This window comes from Glycine max, chromosome 8 (assembly GCF_000004515.6).
Source record: "Glycine max cultivar Williams 82 chromosome 8, Glycine_max_v4.0, whole genome shotgun sequence".
NCBI lineage: Eukaryota > Viridiplantae > Streptophyta > Magnoliopsida > Fabales > Fabaceae > Glycine > Glycine max.
The window spans coordinates 20,074,491-20,094,407 of NC_038244.2; the positions used below are offsets into that span (position 1 = coordinate 20,074,491).

General features: G+C 36.1%; 1 protein-coding gene across 3 annotated transcripts; it reads right to left on the bottom strand.

Moving 5' to 3' along the window:
• Nucleotides 1–566: 566 nt before the first annotated feature.
• LOC100500688 (ribosome-binding ATPase YchF) lies at nucleotides 567–19,713 on the bottom strand. 3 transcript variants are annotated; one of them, XM_003531771.5, is made up of 11 exons: nucleotides 19,346–19,713; nucleotides 17,101–17,289; nucleotides 16,897–16,950; nucleotides 16,553–16,663; nucleotides 16,259–16,318; nucleotides 15,916–16,170; nucleotides 14,584–14,730; nucleotides 14,212–14,239; nucleotides 13,787–13,857; nucleotides 8,475–8,534; nucleotides 567–867 (listed from the first exon to the last, which is right to left on the bottom strand). In XM_003531771.5, exons 1-11 carry the CDS (start codon nucleotides 19,562–19,564, stop codon nucleotides 799–801), a joined length of 1,263 nt encoding a protein of 420 aa, XP_003531819.1. In that variant the 5' UTR covers nucleotides 19,565–19,713; the 3' UTR covers nucleotides 567–798. The 3 variants fall into 3 exon arrangements, with proteins under 3 accessions (XP_003531819.1, XP_014634698.1, XP_040874310.1); XM_014779212.3 differs by having other exon boundaries at nucleotides 567–890; XM_041018376.1 differs by lacking the exon at nucleotides 19,346–19,713 and adding an exon at nucleotides 17,963–18,911.
• Nucleotides 19,714–19,917: the final 204 nt, after the last annotated feature.

Sequence of the window (19,917 nt, forward strand, 5' to 3'; positions counted from 1 at the left end):
ACCATTGCTTTAACTAATTCAAACACCTGTATGATTTAAAAAACAACGTAGAGACAAAATTGGGTATTCTCTAATCTGTTAAAAGCATCATGCTTGACCTCATCAATTTGCCAAACAATCTTTCATGTGTTTCTCTACCAAAGATCTTACGCCGAACACTAATTATCCTTTATCAAAATTTCAGCATTTTTTTTCCCGTTACAAACATTAGCAACTTTCTTAAATCTATGAGATCTGCACAGTTCACTAATGTCAACTCTAGTATAATTTATTCATTGCATGATGAGGCCAAATACAGAACATATAAAAAATAAAAACATTAATAAAAAGAGTTGCATGTAATGAGCGCTGCTTGTGTGTGTACATTAGGAGTCTAATGCACAACATAGCATGTATACTTGTATACATATTTTTATTATATTTTAAATTGTTAATCAAATACAAGGGAGAGATTTTCATCCTTATTATTATAAATAGTCGAGCACATTTATAGTATTGCACTATGAACAATTTTAAATATTTTTCCCTAAATAGAAAAAATATCGCTCCAAAATTATAACCAGAAGTTGGCTGAAAAAAATTGACCTCTACTAATCAATTATGCCAAAATTTTCTGACCTGTAGTCATAAATTATATCTCAACTTTTCCACTTCTAGCAGGGAGCATGTCACTAAACAAAACAATGCTTATCCAAACACTATAATCAACCATTGGCTTAAAAAAAATTCTGACCTTAGTCATAAATATATCATATCTCAACTTCTCCATTGACAACCAGCTAGGAGAAGTAAATTCTGCTAAACATTGAATCGAAACAACATGACATCTGCTTCTTGTACAACGTAGTCTTTACCTTCAGATCTCAACTGCAACAACATAATAAAGGGAACTAATTTCCTGTTTATAGATTTGTACAGGGGATAAAGAAATGATGGATACTGAATTACATGAGAGCAAGGACGTTTCCAGAAATATTTTATAGTGGAGGCAAAAAAAAAATCCTACGTACTAGTTTATAATATTTTCAAAGAAAAAAAAATATTAATTTTAAGCTTTACAAAATACATAATCTCATGGAAAAAAAAATTCAAATTATTTAAGCTTTTACAAATTATAATTGGGTCAATGTGTGTTTGTGTCACTTGTTTGTTTAAAAGATGAAATGATAAATTTAGTATCAATTTATTGTCTTTTATCTCTTATAATTATTTATATTTTTTTATAAAACAGTTTTATGTTATGGGGATGATATTTATTTTTTTATGGGGGTAAATTTTTTTATCAAATATATTTAAATAAAAAAAAAATATCTTAGTGGGAGCAATTTCCCCCATAAAACTTAAGGTGGATCTGTCCCTGCATGAGTGGCAAATAGGCACTCCCTTTCATTTCAACATATACAGATTATTTAAGGAATCTTCTTTATGAATGAAGTATGGAAATCTGTCATTTACATAGAACTCATCCAAGAATCTGAGCACCTCACGTTTAATTACTTCCCAGAACTCCTTGATAAATTTGAAGTTCAAACCATTTGGTCCAGGGCTTTTATGACTTCCACAATCCCATACTGTATCTTTTACTTCCTTCTCATCAAAACGATGTACCAGAAAGTCGTTTTGATTTTGTGAAATTGTCTGAAAAGTTACCCCATCAAGCCTCGGCCTCTCCTCCTCACCCTCCTCAAATTTCTTCCTAAAAAATTGATGGACCTCTTCTTTTTTTTTTTGGACTGCAAAGATATAATATATATATTAATCAAAGAATAGTACCAGAGGTACTACAAGAGAAGAAGGAGATAACATCTCCAGGATCATGAGTCCAAAAATACATAACACAAATGCCCTACAAGAAACCCCCAGAGTCCATCAACCCAGAGACCTCTTCTTTGATCCTGATAGGTTCTTCTGTCCAACATCCATCAACCCAGAGTCCTCTGAGTGAATTATGTTTGCGATTCCCATTGACTGTGATATGGAAGAACTTAGAGATGCAGTCCCTTTCCTTGATCCATTTTGTCCTTGCTTTCTGCCTTAGCAAAGACTCATAGGAGGTGGTTGCCACCCACAATTCTTCCTGTAGCTTCTTTCTCAACTCTATTTCTCTATCACTCAGTTGTCTTCCAACGCCGTCAACTTCTAGCATGTTCAGCTCCAACTCAATCCTACTAATTTTCTTCTGAATGTCCCCAAATTGTTCCTTGTTCCAGACCTTCAATCTTTGCTTGAGACCCTTCATTTTTTCTTTCAGCACATAGCCACCCCAACCCTGTATTGAGTGTGATGTCCACCAATCACAAACGACCTTTCTAAATTGTTCGTCCTGAAACCAACAATCCAGAACTCGAAATGGCTTCGAGCCCCAATCCACATTGGATGATCTCAACAAGATTGGGCAGTGATAAGAGAAGTTCCTTTGTAAAATGAATTGAGAGTTGTCCTTCCATTTATTAAACCAATCTACAGAGACTAGGAACCTGTCTAGTATGCTTTTAGCTGTTCCATTAGGCCTGTACCAGGTATATTTTCTCCCCACACATGGTACACCCCAACATAGAATCCATACCAGCCTATACCCGATTTGCAAACCCGGGTTCCACTTCTCTAGTGAATGGAATAGAGACATTTTGTTATCTTCTTCAGTGTTACACAATTCCTCCGCTCTGGTATTGTTGAGGCCAACCAAGAGGACCATGTCGTCCCCAAGGTACTTTGGCTTAACCTCCTGTCTTGCCTCCCACATGAACTCATCTTCTAATTTGTCAAAATCAAACAGTTTCCATAACCTCCCTACCTAGGTGTTACTGAATCGTTTCACCTGTTCCATGGGTATGTTCAGCTGCAATGAGGAGTGGGATGTTGTTAATGTCTGATATTTCTACCCCTGAATTTCTCTCCTCCCCACATTTCTAATGTCTGCTGCCACTATGTTTGCATATGACCTTGGCTTTGTCCACTGATGTGTGTATTGACTGAACATTCTTACATCCCCTACGTTGAGTACCGCGTCATTTCTGTTATGTTCCTGGCCATCCACATATGCTCTGCTCCTGTTCATACCCACCTTACTTTGCACCTCTGAATTAGTTTTCCTATCTGTTGTCCTCTCCCTTCCATGCTTCGGGAGGTTAGCGTGAAGTTTAAGGCCATTGATGACCATGCTGTCTAGTTGTTGTTCAAGGAGCTTCACATCCTCAACTCCTTTGAAACAAACGAAACTATACCGCCAGCCATTCCTGTTTTGGTGTCATGCAATGAACACCTCTCGCACATCTCCCCATTTCTTAAACTTCAGCCACATATCCTTCTCCCCCATTTCCTCTAGGAATCATGTGAAGTAGAAGGATTGAATGTTTGTTGCATCCCTCCAATTAGTGATTTCCTCTTCCCTTTGCCTTAATGCTCCGTTCAACCCTACTCGCTGGCTGTACCGTTTCCCGTCATATTTGTGCCTTGGTCCCTTTCCCACCCACACTTTATTATGTTCTCTCAAACTCTCTATGTATCCCACTCTGCCTCTCCTTTCTCTCTCTCTCTTGCTCTCTCTGGCTCTCTCTCTCTCCTTTTTGTCCCTAACTGTCCTTTCAATTTAGTTTCTCTTAGTCAGCTAACAAAAACATTAAATTGTTCTGTAACATTCGATGTTGATTCCTTTGTTATACAGGAACGTGGTACAGATCGGTTGATTGGTGTAGGACATGAATCTAGAGGTCTCTACTATTTGGAAACGAGTTCATCAGTGTCTTGTTTTGAGTATCCGTCTCCTAAGCTTTTGCATGATCGCTTAGGTCATCCGCACTTGTCGAAGCTGAAGAAAATGGTTCCTAGTCTCAACAAACTTCAAGTCTCAGAGTGTGAGTCATGTCAGTTAGGAAAACATGTTAGGTCTTCTTTTTCGAAAAGAACTGAAACAAGATGTAACTCTGTTTTCTCCACCATTCACTCTAATATTTGGGGTCCAAGCCATGTCACATCTTTTGATATTTTGCTACCTTTGTGATGAATACTCCAAATGTACTTGGGTTTATTTAATGAAACATCTGAACTTTTGCCTATATTTATGTCTTTCTTTAATGAAATCAAGACCCAATTTGGAAAAGTGATTAACATTCTCATGAGTGATAATGCCAAAGAGTATTTCTCCTCTAATCTTTCTTCATTTTTAACCACTCAAGGCATCTTACATCAGTTCACATGCCCACACACACCACAGCAAAATGGTATAGCAAAAAGAAAAAAGACATTTAGTTGAAACTGCAGGTACCTTATTGTTTGGTGCAAATGCTCCAGTTCATCATTGGGGTGATGCCATCCTTACTGCATGTTTTTTAATTAATAGAATGTCATCTTCATCTCTTGAGAATAGACTTCCTCATTCAATCCTTTTTCCAAAAGAACCCTTATTTCATGTCTTTCCTGGTATTTTTAGTTGTACTTGTTTTGTTCATTATGTTTCACCAAGGCTGGACAAGTTATCAGCAAAAGCCATTAAATGTGTCTTTCTTGGTTACTCTCGTCTACAAAAAAGATATCGTTGCTATTCACCACACACTAGATGATACTATATGTCGGCTAATGTCACCTTCTTCGAAGAAACTCCCCTTTTCTCTTCTTCAATGTAGGATTTCAATTCTGTCCAACAAGTCTTGCTTGTTCCATCTCTTACTCCATTAGTGTCACCAGTCCATGAAATCCCTAACATGGACACAAGTCAAGCCACCTACCCAATCAGCCCTACTCGATCTCCTTGCAGCATTGACCAGCATGAGTCACAAAGAGAGTTGTCTAGTACTATGTCACAAGGAGAGTCCTCTGCTTCAAATTCGTCACCTTCAACGACTCATACCACGGTTCTAGTTAATGATGACTCTAGGTGGCCAATTGCCCTTAGGAAAGGTATTAGATCTACCAGAAATTCTCATCCTATTTATAATTTTTTTAAGTTATCACCGGTTATCTCCTTATTTTTTCTTTATTTCATCCACATCACCTCTCACCATTCCTAAAAATATTCATGAAGCACTTGATCACCCTGGGTGGCGACAAGCCATGGTTGTTGAGATGCAAGCTCTTGAAAGCAGTGACACATGGGAGTTAGTTCCCCTACCTCCTGGGAAGCAGACAGTCAGTTGTAGATGGGTGTATGCTATTAAGGTTGGGCCTAATGGTGAAGTTGATCGCCTTAAGGCTCCATTGGTGGCAAAAGGATACACTCAGATATATGGTCTTGAAAGATGCCTTTTCTCCTGTCGCCAAACTCACCACTGTCCGTTTGTTTCTTGGTATGGTTGTCATTCGTCATTGGCCTCTCCATCAATTGGAGATAAAAAATGCTTTTCTACATGGTTACCTAGAAGAGGAGATATACATGGAGCAACCTCCTAGATTTGTTGCTCAAGGGGAATATGGGTTAGTTTGTAAGCTGCGCGGATCTCTTTATGGCCTCAAACAATTGTCATCGGGAAATTTAATCAAAATGTACAGGCATTTGGATTAAAACATAGCAAAGCAGATCATTCAATCTTCTATGGTCACACCTCACAAGAAAAATGTATTTATTTGATCGTCAATGTTGATGAAATAGTTATCACAGGAAATGATGCTGTTGTAATTTCTCAGCTGAAAAAACATCTATTCAGCCATTTTCAGACCAAAGATCTTGGATGTCTAAAATACTTCCTTGGTATAGAGGTAGCTCAATCAAACGAAGGCATTACTATTTCTCAAAGGAAGTACGCTTTGGATATTCTAAATAAGACTGGCATGAGTGGATGTAGGCCCATTAACAGTCCCATGGATCCAAATCAAAAGTTGAAGGCAGAACCTATGTAGTCAATAGGGGCCGTAGCAGTCACTATAGCGGCGGAGCTGCTCCCATCCGCGACGGGCACCTCTGTAGCGGAGCGATTTCATGTCGCAGCTGGAGCAGCCACTATCGTGGCGGCGCGGGGCGGAGCGGCGTGGGTTCTGGAGCGGTTTTTCGCGCCGCTACTTCGAAGCATTGGAATTTCCAAAAATACCCTCACTTAATGAGGGTAAGTGAAGGCATTTTAGGTTTTTTGAAGGTCACTCTTCCCGTTCCTCCCACCCAAGCCTCCCCCTTTTCCTCCTCCTCTGCCACCCTCTGTCCTCCTCCCCCTCACGCGTCACCGCAGCGGCTTCATCCCTTCCTGCCTCTCCGACACGCTGTCTCCACGCGCAACTTCGACTGTGGCTTCACCGTGATCGCCGCCATCCTCCGCCACATCGAGCCCCTCGACAACTCGGCCATCTCAAAAGACGTGTCCCTCGCCGCCAAAGACTCCATGAAGCAGACCATTTCCACCATGCTCAGATTGCTCCCCTCCGACCACTTCGCTCTCATCATCACCATCTCCAAACACCCCCTCCACCGCCTCCTCTTCTCCATCGTCACAGGTTAACGTAGTTTATGAAGAATACGAATGGATAACGTAGTTTATGAAGGAACACTTGGTTTAAAATTTAATTAAAAATAAAAGCTAAAGATATGAGTGTGGTTGTTGGCATTGAGTGACACTGGCTGAGTGATGAGTTCAATGCTTGTCTGGACTTTCTTTCCTTTTGATCTTTTTCTGATTTTCTTATCTCTTTCATTTATCTCCTCTTTTTGTTCTCATTTAATCTATTTTAGTAGCGGTACTAGTAATTTCTCTTTACTCCTACAAATAATTAATTTTATATTGATTAAGAAAATTAATTAATGTTATTTAATTTTATTAATCTCAAATAAAAAAATATAATTATTTTTAAAAAAATTATTAAAATTTGATATCATAAATAAAAAATTATTAAAAATAAAAATAAATAAAAAATATTTTAAATAACATAAAATAAAATAAAATAATTTATATTTAAGTACGTTATGTTTTTCTTATATATTATTTAGTAGGAAAACTAAAAACTTATATGTAACCGTTGGTGCAAGTGCTACAAACTCGGTTCCTCTAAGCATAATTATTTAATTTGTTTTGGAGGGTATTTTATCATTTTCAATAAATTTTTCTACTTTATGTTTTGTAACTTTTTTTTAAGTAATTATGTTTTGAGTTATTTTTCTGTTTTTAAACTTTATATATATATATATATATATATATATATATATATATATATATATTATTAATTATTTAACATATATAAAAAAACATTAGAATAACGGTCATCCCGCTACCCGCTATCCCACTTTTGGGGTCGGCCGTTCCGCTCCGCTACGCCGGTATTGACAACTGTGGACAGAACAGGGTGAACCCCTATCAGATCCTAAGAGGTACAGGAGACTATTTGGGAAACTCATTTATCTCACAATCACCAGACCTGACATCTCTTTTGCATTTGGAGTAGTGAGTCAATTTATGCAAAATCCTTACCTTGATCATTAGAATGTTGTCACTCAAATTCTTAGGTACATTACAAAGGCTTAGAACAAGGGTTGTTGTATGAAGATAAGGGAAACACCTATGTTACTGGGTATTTGATGCTGATTAGACAGGTTCTCCTATAGACAAGCGCTTTACTACGGGATATTGTGTGTTCATAGGAGGAAATCTGATTTCTTGGAAGAGCAAGAAACAAGATATTGTTGCTCGATCTAGTGCAAAAGCTAAGTATAGAGCAATGACCTCAGCTACTTGTGAACTTATGTGGATCAAGCAACTTCTTCAAGAACGTAAGTTTTGTGAAGTTCAACAAATGCAGCTCTATTGTGATAATCAAACAACACTTCATATTGCCTCTAATCCAGTATTCCATGAAAGAACCAAGCACATAGAAGTTGATTGCCACTTTGTTCAAGAGAAGTTAATGGCTAAGGAAATTAGTACAGAAAAAATTGGCTTTAATGATCAACTCGTAGATATTTTAACTAAGTCATTAAGGGGGTCTAGGATTCAATTTTTGTGTTCCAAGCTTGGTGCATATGATTTATATGCTCTAACTTGAGGGGGAATGTTGGAAAATAGGTCATGATGTACCTAGAGTAGTAGCTTACATTTTATTTTTGTCTTTTATATACCTGTTGTACCTGCTCTATTCAGAGCTATGTATTTTGTACTTACCTCTCTTCAACTTACTGAGTAAGCTAAGTTTATTAATATAATAGAGCTTAAGTGTGGAGAACACACTAGAGGATTTCCATTCAATCATCTCTAGTTACATTCAAGTTATGTGATCACTTAGGTTTTAATATCTAAATGAAAAAAAAAATAAATAAATAAATCTTGGAACAATTGTTCCAACATCAGGTACGAGGATGGTATGCAGAGTATAATTCCTTGATTAAAGCAATTAATTTAAGTCATATTGAACAAAAATCCAAATCCAATGATCAATTATTAAATCAAATTTTATAACAAAAGTCAATTGCACGGTAGGTAAACATTTTACTAATGCTAAAATGATAACCATGAATATAAAAGAAAACCTAGTTTACTGGGAGGAAAATTATATAAGCTACTTACCAGTCCTTTCTCTCGTGCTGCAGAAAGTGAACCAGCAGCAACAAAATCCTCATAAGACACCTAATATAAAATAACATTTTAATGAAGATTAATGAATACAGTATGATCCGAACTTTGACATATGCTTAAAATAAACACAGCAGTATGAGTAATAAAAGCAAATAAATTTTAGGGTCTCACTTTCAGTTGCCCAAATACAGTCAGAACTAGCTTTCATTTTTGTCAATACTAGAGTAGTATAAATAGTAATAAATACAGAAAGCCAATTCTAGGATATTTAGAACAAATTCTTACTAATCAAAACTTGTTATTTTCTGCGTTATAGAACACCAATAGAAAAACAACAAAAGATAATAACAGTGAACACAAATCACATACAATACAGCAAGACACGTGCTGCCTGGAGAGATACAAAAAGTCTCTTACAAAGAGTATTCTCTGTCCACAAATTGCAAATAACACTTAATTACACACCCTACTATCAAATATACCCGAATACATAACTGCCATAAGTCATTTTCTATGAATAACTGTCATAAAGGAAGTTCCTAATTCTAATACAGAACTAATACAAAACAGCTTATGCAAGATAAGTTGTTTTCTATCACGCATTCTAATACATGATATGAAGGAATTTGACCAATATAGGTTTTTTTTTTTTTTAACTAAATACCACTTTGGGGTGGTCTTCAAACAATTTACCAAACTGGATCTGTCACGTAGGAAATTGGTGGCATCAGTCAACTTAGCTCCACTTGATGGTGTCACTCTAAAGAGTGTCACCAGTTCAAGTGTGTGAATGACTTGGTGGCGCCACACTGGGTGGCTTCACCCAGTCAAACACGTTTTTCCAAGTCACTTGGTCAAACGTGCATGGAAGACTGCATTTGATTAAAAAACGTGTTTGATTGGGTGACACTCTTCAGAGTGGCACTACCAGGTGGAGCTGAGTTGATTGGCGCCACCAATTTTCGATGTGGCAGGAATCACTTAGTCTAGTAAATTGTTTGAAGACTACTCCAAAGTGGTATTTAATTTAAAAAAATACCTATATTGGTCAAATTCCCCATGATATGAAATGGTTGTATACATGGAGAAATTGGTGCAACAATGAATGAGGAAAAGATAACAGAATATCCGTTAAGGTGGGTTGGCCAAATACAAAGAAGGCACAAGAAAGCACCAATGAGGAGTAGATTGTATGGTTTTTAGTCTTGGGGAGAGAGGCCAAGAAAGACACTGGAAGAAGTTGTCAAGAGAGATCTCATGGTAATAATATCTTTGAAACTTTGATCTTTAACCAAGTCGAATGATGTTGTATGATTTATGTAGCCGACCTCAACTATTGGGACAAGGCTTTGTTGTTGTCGTATTGTAATAATACATTTGTACTCCTAATTTCGGCCGGTAACTACCAACAAGAAAGTTATTATCTCTGAAGCATGGGTACTCCTAAAATCATGCCGTACACGTACCGGGTACTTACCTATACCCGGTACTCATTGGGTACTTGTAAGTACGTATTGGATACATACCAAAAAAATATTTCAAAAACAAAATTGGGTACTTTTTGGGTACGTATCGGGCTCATACCCAAGTCCAATAGCTAAAAATATTATCCTTTTACAAAGAAAGAGTAAGAGTTATAAAGAGGGTGACAGCCAAATGTGGGATATTGGTGGAGATGAATGGGATCCCCTTGAAGGGGCTGAAATTATTGAAGTTGCTACTCTTTCTCTTGATGAACTAGATTTGGAGGCAATTCTTTTCACTGACTATGGACAAAAAAATGATGAGATTGAAACTATTTAGGTGTCATAAGTTTTAGTTGAGCATGTACTCATTACAGTTTTTTTTATTCGATACTTTTTATCATGTTGAAGAATTTAATCTCGTTTTATATTACAAATTATGCTTATTTATGTTTTTCTTCATTATTTATAAAATGTAGTCACACTTATATTAAATTCTATTGTTAATATATACATATTTTGTTATTTTTAAAGAATTTGTATTAACGTACCCGTACCCTAGATTTTTGGAAAATCTCGTATCCGATATCCGTACCCAATACTGGTACCATATCCATGCAACATAGGTTATTATTAAACATTACACTTGTATCTAATAATTCATAACTAATTAATTATCTTAGCGCTGATTGTGATTCAAAGGTCAATTTTCTTATCTATTACATTACACTTATCTATGTTTTTCTTTTGGCGTGTGCACTAATAGTTGAAGACTAATCTCTTTCGAGGCATGAATTGAAGATTAATGAAGTGTGTTTTATCTCTCCCAACAAAGAGTTTTCAATATACAAGCAATGAAACAAACCCTGGTCATATGCTTAAGGGAATCAACAATCTATCAACTATGTCAAGCTTTGTTGGTACTATCTATTTTATTTTATATGCAAATATATATGTCTAGATTTAGTAGGAGTAGGATCTTATGATCCATCTTATAATCCCATGATTAACATGTCCCCCCCCCCTTCTAATCCTACATAGAATGCTGAGTTTGACAACGGGCAAAATTTGAGAACCAAACAGAATCAAACCAAAGCTAAGGGTATAGCCAAATAGGGGCACAGCAATCCAAAGCTATGAACCACATCAGACCAAAATGAGGGGCATACCAAACAACAATTGGGGCAAAACAGTAACTGTCAACAAACTAGAGTCAAACATAGACAAAACAAAACCAAGAGAAATCATAAAAGAAAGACTTGAAGATAAAACAAGGTCAAAACAGAACAAGGAGGAGACAACAAGGAGCGACAGAAAGTGGGTATAGCCAAAAACAGCAAAACAAGACATGAGAAGCATGCAAAAGCACCATGTGGAGGAATACACTAAACCAAAAGTTGTACAGGAGGTATGAGGACAGATCCAGAACGAGGGAGATTGGGAAAGAACGGTACCATCAATAGCTGCCAAAAAAGATGCCTGACACATTACCGTGCTTGGTGGCACTTGGGCAGAAACAGCTGGACAGAAATTACACGAAAGTGTGCATGGGCTGTTTGGTAGGGAACTTTCAGGAGATGGCAGATCAGGATTATGAGCTTCCAATGGTAGGGTTACCAGAGAGTGGCAGCACAGGCCCGAATCTGGCCAGAAAATGGAGAAACAATGCTGGAAAGATGAAACGGCACAGAGTGACTGGAAATAAAGAAGAGCTCTTGATCTTAGGAAGCTTAGCAACAGATAATGAAGAGAGGTCACAAAGGAAGGTATCACTCTGATACCATGTAGAAATTATAGGATTTTGGGCATAGATGGAGCAAAAGAGTAAAGGAGAGAATAGAAACTAAATACTCTGAAATTGATATTAATATGACGTGATGTGATGTATTACAGTGTGATACTAAATCACAAAGCAATAAATCTTATTTATACTAATGCTAGATGATAAGCCTAACTAAATAAGGAAACAAATCACTGAGATAATTGGAAAACTAAGAAACCAAAGAAATAGGGAAACTAATCCTAAGAGATAATCTGATATACTCTAAAATATTCTCATTGGGGCAAACCCAAGACGTAGCGAGGTTTGGGATCCTATAATTAGGAAATGCGAGAGAAAATTAGCCAGATGGAAACAGAGACACATATCCTTTGGGGGGAGAGTGACACTCATTAATGCAGTCCTAACATCTATTCCCATATACTTTCTTTCTTTTTTCAAGGCACCCTCAAGAATAGTTGATAAACTGGTCACCATTCAAAGAAGGTTCTTATGGGGCGGCGGATCAGAGCAAAGGAAGATTGCATGGGTCAAATGGAAAACAGTGTGTCTACTACCAAAAGACAAGGGGGGAAAACCTTTAACACAACTTTGCTAGGGAAATGGCGGTGGGATCTGTTCCAGCAGCACGGAGAACCGTGGGCCAAGATATTAGACTCTAAATACGGCGGCTGGAGGACCTTGTAAGAAGGAAGAAGAGGTGGCCATGATTCCTCATGGTGGAAGGACCTGATTATCACTCACAATCAGCAGGTGAACAGTGCGCTTAAAAAGGAAACTGAATGGAGGATGGGACGCGGCGACAAGTGTCGATTTTTGGAGGATTGCTGGGTAGACAATGATGTACCACTAATGTTAAAGTATCCAAGGTTATATCAGATATCATGCCAGCAACAGCAGACCATTAAACAGATGGGGAGCAACATAGGTGCAGCATGGGAATGGCAGCTCAATTGGAGGAGACCTTTATTCGACAGTGAGATTGCAATGGCTGATGACTTTCTTGGGGAGATAGCACAGAAAGAAATCCACCCTCATAGAGCAGATTCTTGGGTTTGGAAACCCGAGCCAGGTGGACAATACTCATCAAAAAGCACGTATGATGGGGGCAACTCAAGATGCTGTTTTTGAGGAGCTATGGAAACTCAAAATTTCAGCTAAATCATCAGTGTTTGCATGGAGGTTAATAAGGGATAGATTACCAACAAAGCTGAATCTCAGAAGGAGACAAGTGGAGGTGAGTGAACTGCTATGCCCATTTTTTAGTAATCATGAGGAGGACGCTGCCCACCTGTTCTTCAATTGCAGTAAAATCCTACCTTTATGGTGGGAGTCACTGTCTTGGATTAACATAGTGACCGCACTCCCGCAAAATCCTAGGGATCACTTTCTGCACCATGGAAATGGGATTGTTGGTGGAATAAAGTCTACAAGGTGGAAATGCTGGTGGGTTGCCTTAACGTGGACCATTTGGCAGCAAAGAAATAAGATAGTTTTGCAAAATGAAGTGTTCAATGGAAGCAAAGTGTTGGATGATGCAATACTACTTACTTGGACATGGCTCAAATCAATGGAGAAAGATTTTGTATTACACTTTAACCAATGGTCCTCTAATCTAAGAGTAGGCTTCTGTACCTAGGATGGGAGGGTAGGGGCTGGATTTTTGTAACAGGGTAATGTGGAGCTGGCTTGGGTCCTTGTAATAACCAAAGGAACCAGCTGGTTACATAATCCCCATACTGTATTTTTAGTACCACTGGTACTCCTAATATCTATATAATATATTTATTTTTGCTGAGCAAAAAAAAAACACTAAAATATTTTCGGATATAATATTTAATATTATGAGATATTTTTCACATATTCAAACATAAACTTTGGCCAAAAACTAGCAACTCTTACCATTGATGTTTGTCAAGTAGCCCCCACATTATCCAGAATATTGAATATCAATCATCACCTTTTTCTTTTTGTATTTAATTTTTAAAATATTTGCTATATCAAGTCATATGCTATTTTATATGCATATAGTAGTTCAAAATTATATCCTTGGTGCTTACTGTCTCTGCTCGAATGAAACCCTTCTCAAAGTCAGAGTGAATAACTCCAGCTGCTTGAGGTGCAGTCATTCCTAGTACAACAAGAGGTTTAAAATTTAGAGGAGTAATCCAATCTAAGTAGAATTCTTATATTACTATTAATTCTATTTGGCAAATCAATCAGGTATTACATAACAAAAATGTGCAATCAATCTTACAAAAGAATGGTGCATATAATCATTTATCACAGGCATTTGTCAACAAAGGAAAAACAGTATCTCTTAATTGCCATTCAGAGATAAAACAAACTCCATTTTAATAGCCTCTTTAAATTACTTTATGGCCAATTACTTGAACAGGGAGTTTAGAAAAAGGATAAAATCCAGTCAAAAAATGTTTTTAGTATTGTGCAGTGTAAAAGTTTCATCCAGGGGACAAAAGCTAACCTGCAAGTATTGTCCATGCCTTTGTCTCCTGTGTACACGTTAGAAAACAAAATCAGTTTTGAACATGAAATATGATATGCAATCAAAAGTTTGGGAGTTATAATTCAGGATGTCTTGGTGAACATTTTTTAATGTTTAGGGTAAATTAATTAACTCCGCCTATGTGTTTCATAACTAGTCTAAAAGCCAAGGTTAAGGAGGAGTGCTGAGTGCATAAAACTCACTGTTGTACCAAACAGGGTAAATTGTTTATTATTAATAACTAGAATAATAAAGAGTTTCAAATCTTTGAATATTGTTAACACACTATACATGTTTAATGGGATATTCTAACTGTATTATCTCCAAAAAAAATTCCAGTTTTCCTCTTACCTTCTCACCAGAAGTAAAGTAAGTTCTGAGACCCAGAAGGTCATATGTTGCCCTTATTAGGTTGCCAAGACCACTTTCACTAACACCAAGAGATTGCAAATATTCTTGTCGTTCTTCAACTGGTAGTTCAGTAAGCTCTGCCTCAACCTGCAAGGACAAATAACCCCATCTTGATTTGCTGTGGAGACTAACAAAAATATCAATAATTGGTTTTAATCTTTCAGAGGTTATTAAACAGACAAGCAACAGTTCTAGAAAAAGTTGAAGTAGATAATGCCTAATGATGATGAAAAGTGTGACTTCTGTCACGGGCTCACAACCTTATTGATATTTTTATCAGAGAAAGAGAGCTTTCTCAGCAAGCTTAACAGTTGTACAGCCATTTTGAAAAAACAACACTAACACAGCTATTGGAGTATCATGCCATCAGTCAAACGTGGAAAAAATTTAAAAAAAATGTACCCATAAAATAAGTAAATTTCAATTTTGGTTCCTATAAAAAAATTTCTTTCATTTTGATCCCTTTTTTAAAAAAATAAAAATAAAAAACCATAATTGATTCTCATCATAGATGAGAATTTGTTAAGTAATGAGTTGTCTAACAAAGATCATCATTAATACCCTACTTGTCACACACATGTCACCATTGAAGGTCATCCTTTGAAAATTTATACAACAAAGCAAGTCACATGACTTGCGTGTGGTTTCTCTGTTTTCCACCCAATTCCAAACTCAAACCTATTGATGCCCTTAGCCAATGTTGCCTTATTGGAGTAAATGAAAATTATTGTATCACCATAATATGATCCCATTCTTCAATATTTATCTTCCATTAATGCAAAACCCGTGATTATCAACACTTCTATCTTCTGTCCTTGTGACTAATCAAGTAGTTTTGATTAGATAACTTTCTTCATAAAAAGAGCTCAGAATGCAGATGAACCTAGTTATAACTACCACTTGTGAACATTTATCACTTAATAAAGCTTCATTAATGACAAAGACCAATGGTGAACATTACATATAAAGTAAGGATCAAAAGAAAAGAAAAAAGTATCAAGGACCAGAACTGAAATTTACTATTTTTTTAGGGACCTTTATTTAATCCTTTATTTTTGCTCATTTAATCGATGTCATAGCAATCCTTTATTTAAAAGACGAGTTAGGTGGATTGTTGAACCAATTACCTGTTTTTCTTCAAGCCAGTTCTCTGTTTTATTTGAACCAATTACCTGACCAGTTTTCCGGTCCGACCAGTCGGTTCGGTCCAATTTTCTTACTATTTACCTAACAGTATAATGATCTCAGAAAACCTTCTAAACATATATATACCTGTGCTGAAATTGTTACAATTCTGGACTGCAACTCAGACACAACATTTGTTACGTCCTTGACATAATTATTGTTTGCAGGATCAGCTAGATCAGATTCTGCAACATTTGCCACATATATAACAGGTTTCATGGTGAGCAAGCAGAGATGCTTTACAGCATCCCTTTCAAAATCAGTTAAGGTAACAGATCGCGCAGGTTTTCCATCCATAAGCGCCTCACGAATCTTTTCCAGTGCAGACTTTTCTGCCTCTTCCTAAAATCAAGAATTTCAAAATCAAGTTGAATCATGTATTTCAATTAATAAAAACAAGAGTTGATGACATGTGGTAGCATTTAAAGACCTTGAGTTTTTGTGAATCCTTTGCCTTGCCTTTCTTTAGCTTATCAATTCTTTTTTCAATCTGCATTGCTTAAAAAATGGAATATCTTAGCTTATCAGTCAATTTGTCATAAATTCATAGCAAGTGTTTGTGCATACAAAGAGAAAGGAAAATTATATAATTTCATCCAAACAAATTAATAGATGATGATGATGAATATGACCACAGTGCGACCCACACAATTTGGAATGATAATAACATTTAAAGGAAAACATAAGCAGTAAAATGGTGTAGAATTATAGTTAGTAAGCAGACCTGGTCCAAATCTGAGAAAACAAGCTCCAAATTGATAACATCAATATCAGACTTGGGATCAACTTTCCCATTCACATGAACAATGTCGTTGTCTTCAAAACATCGTACAACCTAATTTGATGATCAATAGATCCACAGCAATTTTATCTTAAATCAGAAAAGCAAATAAAAAATAAAAACTACCATGTATTTTTTAGCACATAAAGATATTTTATTTCCAACCTCTAAAGTTCTAATTGGCAATATGTACATAGCTACTAAATTGGTTCATAAAAAAAGGAAGACAAAGAACAAAAAGACTAGATGTAATAAGATATGACAAGGAAATGACAATAGATAAACACCTGAAGTATAGAGTCCACCTCACGAATATGAGACAAAAACTTATTGCCCAAACCCTGCAACAGTTAAAGTAAGAGAATAGAGATCAATGAAATGCTATGCTAACTCACTAATTACTACCACCAAACATATTAGAAGCTATTAAAAATAAGATCAAACAAGTGTTTGTTGAGACCAAAAACAAAGAAGAGAAATTAAAAAAAAACCTCTCCTTGACTTGCACCCTTGACAAGCCCAGCAATATCTACAAACTCTATTGATGCTGGAACTGCTCGTTGAGATTTGCTGAGATCAGAAAGCACGTGAAGACGAGAATCTGGAACAGCAACAATCCCTACATTTGGCTCTATTGTACAAAATGGAAAATTAGCAGCTTGAGCCTTTCCATTTTCCACCTAGACATACAAGAATATTATATTAATATTCAATACCTTATTATAGCATTGGGAACAGGGGCTACATACAAAATATCAATTGAACAATCAGCCAAAACATTGAACAGAAATCAAACAATCCAGATCAAAAGGCATATGCAGTTACTCCAAATATAATTCAAATATATAACAATCAACAATGACATTTGTATCTTTGAAAAGCAGCCATTCAAAGTTCATAATTGTCCATTTGTATTCAATAGAGGAAATTTAAGAATTGATTCTATGGTAGACTATCAATTTACCTAGAATAATAAATCCCATCATTCCAAAAACTGTAAATTTAAAATCTCATAACATGTACTCTGGTGTTCAGTATGTTTAAGTTTTGAAATACAAGTCACCCCATCACAAGTAAGAAATCTTATTTGGAAGCATATAAGTAAACATTAGAAACTTACAAGTTGTTGCACACTGAGAACAGTAAAAATATATTATTCTGTTTGGATTGCCAAAAGGATTTCTTGACATAGATATATATTACTTTGGTACTCTACAAATCTTTGGACAATTATAAAGGAATTTAAACAAGTTGTAAACATCTATTTCTCTTTGTAATAGCTACAGTTAAGCACATCTTCGCTATCAGATATCCATGAGCAGAGACTTAATGTCAAAAGTAAATGCAGCCTACTTTTACAAAGAAAGTATGAATCTCCACTCTCCAGTCTTTAATGGATCCAAATGGCATCATGTGATCCATGTAGTCAACCTCACCTAGTGGGATGGACAAGACTTTTGTTTTTGCTGTTGTAAAGTATGAATCTCCAAATATCGAGGAAAGCTTGGAAATTTTAGACATTGACCACTCCTCATCCACTTTAATCAAACATTCTTGCTTGCTTTCACAAAAATAGTTCTTCTTTCATGGTTAAAACAGTAATAATGCAATATCAGATGCTTACATTGTTCATTAATAGATACCTGTCTATGGACTCCAGTTCCCAAATATTTATAGAGCCACAAAAACTAATAACAATAATTTTAGTGTCCTCCCTCCCCATTATATTTTAAATACTTACAAGTCAAACACAAGACTCAAATTGATCAGCATGCTATGCCTTCTTACCAAAAACCCACAATTGAAAACTTACTGAATTCAATTTTAGATATGCTTCTTAGAAAAACTTTGAAGTTGAGAACTATGTTTTAATAAATCATAATAATTAAAACTTGACCATTGAATTATAACTTATAAGCAAATTTAATCCTTGCAAACATGTCTTCACAATTGTAGCAAAATCCCAATTTTCAATACATCAACATTTTATTTGAATAATGTGCTCTTTTGAATTATTCCTCTTTTGGGTTTTTTTTTCCAGACAATGGGTAACCACCTTTTAATGGAGAACATATCAGGCATAGATGTACAAACCCACACCCACCAGTAAGAAACTACCTTCAATTTATTTTAGGGTTTAAACAACTAAAAGAAGAATGTTATTACATAGGAAATACAAAATATGAGCACAAATTTAGGCACACATCAGATACCAGAACTGCATTTGGAATACACAACAAGTACCGCTGTCCCTCCTCAAACAGGCCTTCATCCAACCCCAAGGAACAAATAAATGCAAAATCTGTAGTAAAATTTGAACCACATTTTAAAGAGTTTCAAAAACCATAAATCAACAACAAGCATTCCCTCCATAAATCACATGAAACCAGATCAAAATCTTGCAACTTTTAAAAGAGTCATTCGAATTCCCAAAGGAGTTCACGGAAGCAACACAATTTATAACTTATAAGCATACCCAAATACATATGACAATAAATACTTAAACCCCCCAAATATACCCATAAACTGCATGGATGAAAAAAAAAAGACCCTTCATTTACCAACAAGAATTGGGTCTAGTGGAAGGAGCTAATCCATCACAACATGGAAAACTAAAAAAAGTTCAAATATTTGCAAAAAGGGTACCTCTCCGATAGTATCTCGAATAGAATTGCCCCGAAAAAAAAAACTTCATTTTAAGGAATACTCCAGAGAGAGAGAGAGATAGAGGCTTACAACGGCATTGAAGAGAGTGGACTTGCCAACGTTGGGAAGGCCAACAATACCAGCCTTGAGGCTCATGCTTATTTTGGATGAAGAAGAAGAGAACCTTCGGTGAATGCCATAGAAGCGAGTGCGTGTGGTGGAAAGAGTGTGATTTGTGAAGAGGGTTGACTTTAGAGGATGAACTAAACTGGGAACCAAGTGAAGGTGATTGCAAGCTGCTCTTGCCATTTACTTGCAGGATTACACACACGAGAGAAAAAGAGAGTAGCGTGCTACTGTTAGTTGTTCTTATGCTGCATTGTAAAACGATTGTAAGGTATCTCTTTTGAACGGTTTCCAATGGGTGTGTATGGTGGGTGCTTCTATGCCCCCCGTTTCTGATTAGGTTTTTATGCAAACAATTGCTAAAGCCTTTTTAGTGTATAGTTTTTAGTTTTTTCCTACTAAAAGTTATTTTTAAATTAAAGGATAAACGATGATTTTGATCATGAATATATAAACGGACAATAATTTAGTCCTCCAACAAATCTAAGTTATGATTTAATAATTACATTACAGGGCAATTTATTGCTATATTATGT

Excerpts from the sequence above, each read along its gene's own strand:
- LOC100500688 (XM_003531771.5), bottom strand. The coding sequence starts at position 19,564 with ATGGCAAGAGCAGCTTGCAATCACCTTCACTTGGTTCCCAGTTTAGTT. Across the intron at positions 16,951-17,100 it reads AGGGTGCAAGTCAAGGAGAG|GGTTTGGGCAATAAGTTTTT; the intron begins GTTTTTTTTTAA and ends TAACTGTTGCAG. Across the intron at positions 16,319-16,552 it reads TTTTCTCAGATTTGGACCAG|ATTGAAAAAAGAATTGATAA; the intron begins GTCTGCTTACTA and ends TAAGCAATGCAG.